Raw genomic sequence first — 9419 nt, forward strand, 5'->3', positions numbered from 1 at the left:
ACAACTTTGGGAGGGTAAGGATCAAGACAAATTGAAGTTGGTCTGGCACAGACATAAGTTAGGTAAGTTTTGGGATCCCTCGTCCCAAAATTGAGTCTGTGATGCTTAACACCAGGTTGTTGCCACTATGCAACATTATTTATGAGACCACTTATTTCGGCCTTTGTAGAAAGGTGGCACTGCCACACCAACACTTTTGACCTCCCTATTGGTAAGATGACTATCACGTTGGATGTTATATTTTCTTTGTTGCATTCCCTTATAGTGGGACAAATATGTTCTTATGTGACATTGAATTTCACATCAACATTGTTAATGTTGGTTGAGCTCATTGGAGTGAAATTCGATGATTCCACGATAGAGTTAAGGCAATGTCATGACGCTCATATTAAATTTAGTTGGTTGCACAAAGTGTATGAGGAGTGCATCGTCCATCACAGATGGGACTATGCAACTTAGGCTTATTTGTTGTACCTTGTTAGATGCATTATTTTTGCTGATAAAAGTGTGACATTTGTTAATTTGTTGTACTTGTCTCTTTTTAATAATCTAAGGATGTGTGGTGGGTATGCATGGGAGCAGTCGAACTCACCGACATGTTTGACCAACTGGGGATGCTTCCTTTGCCTAGAAAAAAGTATATGAGAGATTATGTCATGCTTTTATAAGTAAATAATATACATAATTTGAAAATTTATATTTTTTTTCATTTGAAGATATCAATAATGATTTGTTCCTAATGGCACATGCGTGAATATTTGAGCACTTCTTATGGATGAGAATGAGGGATATGAATCCCATATATGAGGAGATTCTCCCTCGGGCACAGTTGACATTGTGCGTGCCAAATAGATGATGTCACCTATGTTGGGGTGATCTAGACTTCGTACGATGACCATCATTCGAGTAGGTTGTTTGAGGTGATATCCTTGTTCTTGGGATATATTTGCCTTGAGAGACTTGCTCGCAAAATAATTTGTTGGAGTGTGTACTGTGTCAATATGGGTATAAGCATATGGATCCTCAACTTCCCCCTATTTGAAGGTGGTGTAGTCACTGTTATTGATGATCGATGGTCGCACTCTAATGACCACCTTGTTATTAGTGTAACATTAGCTTCACATCCATTAGTCTATATAGGGATATATTATCACACCCGTGCATACTTACCAGGGCAGACGAAGATCAATCATCTATATTGCTACATTGTCTTTCACATAATCTGAATGATGATGAGACACAATTGGTCTCATAGTAGGAGCATGCTTTTTCGGTGATTAGTTTCTCTTGTTATGTCTATTGATATTTTAGTATAATTATTTGTGTTTAATATTTTAAGTGCATAATATAATTTCATTGAATGCAAGGTATATTTATGAAGATTATCGGTATTTGCATCACATGATTGAATACGAACATGTATTAGAAGACACACCAACATATGATGAAACCTAAAGTGCATTATAGTTAGCACGTGATGTCATAGATGGGGAATCGTTTACATAAGATATCCACATGAAGTACGAGACATGTGACACATATAGTTCTTAGATAGTTTCATATATACATAGATTTTGTAGTTTAAAATTAAAAAATATATTATAGGACTTCTAATCATTAATAATGACATTCTATTTTTTTATAACAAATGTGTGTGTGAATTTTATATTTGTCTAAAGTAATTTTATTTTTTATGAAACAATTTACAAATAATTAGAAAAGAATTAAAAAATATCAACTGTCGAAATTCGTTTTTTTTTTTCAATTTTGGATAACACAATCTAAAATGCAATTTTGAAAGAATTTTGAAAGGATAAAATTGGAATTTCAGTACATATGGGAGAATATTGGGGGTGCAGAATGTAATTCTTCCTTGCAAGATCCTCTTGTATTATTTTTCCTAAAAAAATATTAGGTCCAAGAAAAATCACAATCTTCATTCAACCAAAAAAGAATTATTGTTGTTATTCCTGATCCTCCATTTGGAGAAATGAATCGTGACTCTGTGATTTGATCAGCAGAGAGGGAGAGAGAGAGAGATTGAAATTTGGAAGCGGAAAGAGAAAGATCATGTCAACAGCAGAACCTCCTCAATTCCAAGAAGCAGCGCGATGCGTTGTCTGCAATTGCGGTTTCAACACCTTCAGAAGAAGGGTACATCTCTCATCTTCTTCACCTTCGTTCCCAATTTCGATCGGAATTTTCCGCTTTTTAATTCTATTATGTTATGCCCACTCTTTGGATGTGTAATAAACTTTACGAACACTCTGCTGTTTGTTAGCGATTTTGCGATCATCTTGATGCAAAATAGTCGGTGTTTGAATCGGTTGGATAGGTTAGTGTTTTTATTTTAGGAATGAGAACGAAGTTTATTAGTTAATAATGTAAGATCAAGAATGGTAATTTTTATTAAATGCTTATTGAAGGTGCACAACCCTTGGGATTTAAGTTCTCCCAAATTTACAATGCTTGCTACTTATTGCTGATTTAAGATTCCATACAGAATGAGCCATGGTTATATATTAAACGTCGTATTGGTCATGGTGCGTAGGAGTTGGTTAATCAATATATGCGTCGACCTTTTTTTTGGTTAGGCATGGAGTCGGGTAGGCATGAAGTTTAATTTATATATATTTTTAGTGTTCTAGACAAACACTTGATAAGAACTTATCTTATGCTCATGTTATATCAATGAATAAGGTAATGTGGTGAGAATAAAATAGTGGAAATTTTTTGGACGTCTCTGTAAAATATTCCATACTTATGTGTATATAAACCAAGTCCAAACTCTGCTATTTCACGTGAAATTCAGTTCACTGAAAAATTTCCAGTATTGGAAAGTGACTATACTGTATACTTGTGTATAATGTATATATGCAGCACCACTGTAGATCCTGTGGGAGAACATTGTGCAGTGAACATTCATCAAATCAAATGGTATGCTTGTGTATAATGCTTCGGATATTAATGCCAGTGTTATCCTTGATGAATTTCATGTAACGATATACTTCTTTCTAGGCTTTACCACAATTTGGCATTTACTCAAATGTCCGAGTATGTGCTGATTGTTTCAACAACTCAGGGTAAATTACTTTCTCACAACTTCATAGCATGTGCTTTTTATTGTTTTTCAATAATCATTTGGGTTCATGGCATTTTAAAAGAACCATTTGAGTAACCTCAAAATTTAATTTATTTTCCATCTTGTTTAGTTGAACTTGTGATCTGTTTAAGCATAAATGCATGACTTAACTATTGAAGTTTTTTCTAGGCTATTTACCCTAAATACACCGGATCTCTTTATTTGATTTGGAAAGTCTCCAAGCTCAAGCAGTTTTGGAATAGTATTTCTTTTGTCTTTTTGGTGGGGAAAGTCTTTTTATCCTAATGGATATGGCAAAATGTTAATTGAAAAAGTTGTGTGCATGCTTTTTCTTATAAAAGAATAAAGTCATCAAGATGAGGAGAAGGGTATTACGAAGTGTTAGGAGGATTAAAGTTTCTCCTTGGAAAAGAAAAAAAAGGGAAGGTAGAGGGAGAGAAAATAGAACACATCAATGAAAAAAGTTACCCAATCCTTCCCTCAACATATTTTTAACAGGGAAAACCCTTTTCCAAAGACCATTACAAAATAGAGAGGCTGAGAGCGTAGTCTTACAAAAGTTACGTGGAGTAATAATATAAATTATTTAGCATGAAAAAAGGTCTCATGATAAACATTCAAACTTTTATTTCACTCACAATAATGGATTGGAAATGCATATCCCCCAACCTCTGGGACAGCATAATGCATATCTTATTTATCAGAATTATCCTTTTTTTTTTACTCTGAAGGGCCATTGGCCCAATTGTCTAAATGAAAGGAAAACGTCCTCTTGTTTTTTTTTTCTTTTACTTCCATTTGTTTATGTTTCTCTTTTTATTTGTCAATTTACCCTAAATACACCGGATCTCTTTATTTGATTTGGAAAGTCTCCAAGCTCAAGCAGTTTTGGAATAGTATTTCTTTTGTCTTTTTGGTGGGGAAAGTCTTTTTATCCTAATGGATATGGCAAAATGTTAATTGAAAAAGTTGTGTGCATGCTTTTTCTTATAAAAGAATAAAGTCATCAAGATGAGGAGAAGGGTATTACGAAGTGTTAGGAGGATTAAAGTTTCTCCTTGGAAAAGAAAAAAAAGGGAAGGTAGAGGGAGAGAAAATAGAACACATCAATGAAAAAAGTTACCCAATCCTTCCCTCAACATATTTTTAACAGGGAAAACCCTTTTCCAAAGACCATTACAAAATAGAGAGGCTGAGAGCGTAGTCTTACAAAAGTTACGTGGAGTAATAATATAAATTATTTAGCATGAAAAAAGGTCTCATGATAAACATTCAAACTTTTATTTCACTCACAATAATGGATTGGAAATGCATATCCCCCAACCTCTGGGACAGCATAATGCATATCTTATTTATCAGAATTATCCTTTTTTTTTTACTCTGAAGGGCCATTGGCCCAATTGTCTAAATGAAAGGAAAACGTCCTCTTGTTTTTTTTTTCTTTTACTTCCATTTGTTTATGTTTCTCTTTTTATTTGTCAATTTACCCTAAATACACCGGATCTCTTTATTTGATTTGGAAAGTCTCCAAGCTCAAGCAGTTTTGGAATAGTATTTCTTTTGTCTTTTTGGTGGGGAAAGTCTTTTTATCCTAATGGATATGGCAAAATGTTAATTGAAAAAGTTGTGTGCATGCTTTTTCTTATAAAAGAATAAAGTCATCAAGATGAGGAGAAGGGTATTACGAAGTGTTAGGAGGATTAAAGTTTCTCCTTGGAAAAGAAAAAAAAGGGAAGGTAGAGGGAGAGAAAATAGAACACATCAATGAAAAAAGTTACCCAATCCTTCCCTCAACATATTTTTAACAGGGAAAACCCTTTTCCAAAGACCATTACAAAATAGAGAGGCTGAGAGCGTAGTCTTACAAAAGTTACGTGGAGTAATAATATAAATTATTTAGCATGAAAAAAGGTCTCATGATAAACATTCAAACTTTTATTTCACTCACAATAATGGATTGGAAATGCATATCCCCCAACCTCTGGGACAGCATAATGCATATCTTATTTATCAGAATTATCCTTTTTTTTTTACTCTGAAGGGCCATTGGCCCAATTGTCTAAATGAAAGGAAAACGTCCTCTTGTTTTTTTTTTCTTTTACTTCCATTTGTTTATGTTTCTCTTTTTATTTGTCAATTTACCCTAAATACACCGGATCTCTTTATTTGATTTGGAAAGTCTCCAAGCTCAAGCAGTTTTGGAATAGTATTTCTTTTGTCTTTTTGGTGGGGAAAGTCTTTTTATCCTAATGGATATGGCAAAATGTTAATTGAAAAAGTTGTGTGCATGCTTTTTCTTATAAAAGAATAAAGTCATCAAGATGAGGAGAAGGGTATTACGAAGTGTTAGGAGGATTAAAGTTTCTCCTTGGAAAAGAAAAAAAAGGGAAGGTAGAGGGAGAGAAAATAGAACACATCAATGAAAAAAGTTACCCAATCCTTCCCTCAACATATTTTTAACAGGGAAAACCCTTTTCCAAAGACCATTACAAAATAGAGAGGCTGAGAGCGTAGTCTTACAAAAGTTACGTGGAGTAATAATATAAATTATTTAGCATGAAAAAAGGTCTCATGATAAACATTCAAACTTTTATTTCACTCACAATAATGGATTGGAAATGCATATCCCCCAACCTCTGGGACAGCATAATGCATATCTTATTTATCAGAATTATCCTTTTTTTTTTACTCTGAAGGGCCATTGGCCCAATTGTCTAAATGAAAGGAAAACGTCCTCTTGTTTTTTTTTTCTTTTACTTCCATTTGTTTATGTTTCTCTTTTTATTTGTCAATTTACCCTAAATACACCGGATCTCTTTATTTGATTTGGAAAGTCTCCAAGCTCAAGCAGTTTTGGAATAGTATTTCTTTTGTCTTTTTGGTGGGGAAAGTCTTTTTATCCTAATGGATATGGCAAAATGTTAATTGAAAAAGTTGTGTGCATGCTTTTTCTTATAAAAGAATAAAGTCATCAAGATGAGGAGAAGGGTATTACGAAGTGTTAGGAGGATTAAAGTTTCTCCTTGGAAAAGAAAAAAAAGGGAAGGTAGAGGGAGAGAAAATAGAACACATCAATGAAAAAAGTTACCCAATCCTTCCCTCAACATATTTTTAACAGGGAAAACCCTTTTCCAAAGACCATTACAAAATAGAGAGGCTGAGAGCGTAGTCTTACAAAAGTTACGTGGAGTAATAATATAAATTATTTAGCATGAAAAAAGGTCTCATGATAAACATTCAAACTTTTATTTCACTCACAATAATGGATTGGAAATGCATATCCCCCAACCTCTGGGACAGCATAATGCATATCTTATTTATCAGAATTATCCTTTTTTTTTTACTCTGAAGGGCCATTGGCCCAATTGTCTAAATGAAAGGAAAACGTCCTCTTGTTTTTTTTTTCTTTTACTTCCATTTGTTTATGTTTCTCTTTTTATTTGTCAATTTACCCTAAATACACCGGATCTCTTTATTTGATTTGGAAAGTCTCCAAGCTCAAGCAGTTTTGGAATAGTATTTCTTTTGTCTTTTTGGTGGGGAAAGTCTTTTTATCCTAATGGATATGGCAAAATGTTAATTGAAAAAGTTGTGTGCATGCTTTTTCTTATAAAAGAATAAAGTCATCAAGATGAGGAGAAGGGTATTACGAAGTGTTAGGAGGATTAAAGTTTCTCCTTGGAAAAGAAAAAAAAGGGAAGGTAGAGGGAGAGAAAATAGAACACATCAATGAAAAAAGTTACCCAATCCTTCCCTCAACATATTTTTAACAGGGAAAACCCTTTTCCAAAGACCATTACAAAATAGAGAGGCTGAGAGCGTAGTCTTACAAAAGTTACGTGGAGTAATAATATAAATTATTTAGCATGAAAAAAGGTCTCATGATAAACATTCAAACTTTTATTTCACTCACAATAATGGATTGGAAATGCATATCCCCCAACCTCTGGGACAGCATAATGCATATCTTATTTATCAGAATTATCCTTTTTTTTTTACTCTGAAGGGCCATTGGCCCAATTGTCTAAATGAAAGGAAAACGTCCTCTTGTTTTTTTTTTCTTTTACTTCCATTTGTTTATGTTTCTCTTTTTATTTGTCAATTTACCCTAAATACACCGGATCTCTTTATTTGATTTGGAAAGTCTCCAAGCTCAAGCAGTTTTGGAATAGTATTTCTTTTGTCTTTTTGGTGGGGAAAGTCTTTTTATCCTAATGGATATGGCAAAATGTTAATTGAAAAAGTTGTGTGCATGCTTTTTCTTATAAAAGAATAAAGTCATCAAGATGAGGAGAAGGGTATTACGAAGTGTTAGGAGGATTAAAGTTTCTCCTTGGAAAAGAAAAAAAAGGGAAGGTAGAGGGAGAGAAAATAGAACACATCAATGAAAAAAGTTACCCAATCCTTCCCTCAACATATTTTTAACAGGGAAAACCCTTTTCCAAAGACCATTACAAAATAGAGAGGCTGAGAGCGTAGTCTTACAAAAGTTACGTGGAGTAATAATATAAATTATTTAGCATGAAAAAAGGTCTCATGATAAACATTCAAACTTTTATTTCACTCACAATAATGGATTGGAAATGCATATCCCCCAACCTCTGGGACAGCATAATGCATATCTTATTTATCAGAATTATCCTTTTTTTTTTACTCTGAAGGGCCATTGGCCCAATTGTCTAAATGAAAGGAAAACGTCCTCTTGTTTTTTTTTTCTTTTACTTCCATTTGTTTATGTTTCTCTTTTTATTTGTCAATTTACCCTAAATACACCGGATCTCTTTATTTGATTTGGAAAGTCTCCAAGCTCAAGCAGTTTTGGAATAGTATTTCTTTTGTCTTTTTGGTGGGGAAAGTCTTTTTATCCTAATGGATATGGCAAAATGTTAATTGAAAAAGTTGTGTGCATGCTTTTTCTTATAAAAGAATAAAGTCATCAAGATGAGGAGAAGGGTATTACGAAGTGTTAGGAGGATTAAAGTTTCTCCTTGGAAAAGAAAAAAAAGGGAAGGTAGAGGGAGAGAAAATAGAACACATCAATGAAAAAAGTTACCCAATCCTTCCCTCAACATATTTTTAACAGGGAAAACCCTTTTCCAAAGACCATTACAAAATAGAGAGGCTGAGAGCGTAGTCTTACAAAAGTTACGTGGAGTAATAATATAAATTATTTAGCATGAAAAAAGGTCTCATGATAAACATTCAAACTTTTATTTCACTCACAATAATGGATTGGAAATGCATATCCCCCAACCTCTGGGACAGCATAATGCATATCTTATTTATCAGAATTATCCTTTTTTTTTTACTCTGAAGGGCCATTGGCCCAATTGTCTAAATGAAAGGAAAACGTCCTCTTGTTTTTTTTTTCTTTTACTTCCATTTGTTTATGTTTCTCTTTTTATTTGTCAATTTACCCTAAATACACCGGATCTCTTTATTTGATTTGGAAAGTCTCCAAGCTCAAGCAGTTTTGGAATAGTATTTCTTTTGTCTTTTTGGTGGGGAAAGTCTTTTTATCCTAATGGATATGGCAAAATGTTAATTGAAAAAGTTGTGTGCATGCTTTTTCTTATAAAAGAATAAAGTCATCAAGATGAGGAGAAGGGTATTACGAAGTGTTAGGAGGATTAAAGTTTCTCCTTGGAAAAGAAAAAAAAGGGAAGGTAGAGGGAGAGAAAATAGAACACATCAATGAAAAAAGTTACCCAATCCTTCCCTCAACATATTTTTAACAGGGAAAACCCTTTTCCAAAGACCATTACAAAATAGAGAGGCTGAGAGCGTAGTCTTACAAAAGTTACGTGGAGTAATAATATAAATTATTTAGCATGAAAAAAGGTCTCATGATAAACATTCAAACTTTTATTTCACTCACAATAATGGATTGGAAATGCATATCCCCCAACCTCTGGGACAGCATAATGCATATCTTATTTATCAGAATTATCCTTTTTTTTTTACTCTGAAGGGCCATTGGCCCAATTGTCTAAATGAAAGGAAAACGTCCTCTTGTTTTTTTTTTCTTTTACTTCCATTTGTTTATGTTTCTCTTTTTATTTGTCAATTTACCCTAAATACACCGGATCTCTTTATTTGATTTGGAAAGTCTCCAAGCTCAAGCAGTTTTGGAATAGTATTTCTTTTGTCTTTTTGGTGGGGAAAGTCTTTTTATCCTAATGGATATGGCAAAATGTTAATTGAAAAAGTTGTGTGCATGCTTTTTCTTATAAAAGAATAAAGTCATCAAGATGAGGAGAAGGGTATTACGAAGTGTTAGGAGGATTAAAGTTTCTCCTTGGAAAAGAAAAAAAAG

General features: G+C 33.4%; 1 protein-coding gene across 1 annotated transcript in view; it reads left to right on the forward strand.

Moving 5' to 3' along the window:
• Positions 1-1877: 1877 nt before the first annotated feature.
• Positions 1878-9419, forward strand: part of LOC137807121 (Ankyrin repeat family protein) — a 16173-nt gene continuing 8631 nt past the window's right edge. Inside the window, 3 exon segments of the mRNA XM_068607582.2 lie at positions 1878-2154; positions 2881-2937; positions 3019-3083. Of these exon segments, the coding sequence (XP_068463683.2) occupies positions 2071-2154; positions 2881-2937; positions 3019-3083 (206 nt within the window). The 5' untranslated portion in view covers positions 1878-2070.

Source organism: Phaseolus vulgaris, chromosome 3, assembly GCF_051622355.1.
Source record: "Phaseolus vulgaris cultivar YP4 chromosome 3, ASM5162235v1, whole genome shotgun sequence".
NCBI classification, from domain to species: domain Eukaryota; kingdom Viridiplantae; phylum Streptophyta; class Magnoliopsida; order Fabales; family Fabaceae; genus Phaseolus; species Phaseolus vulgaris.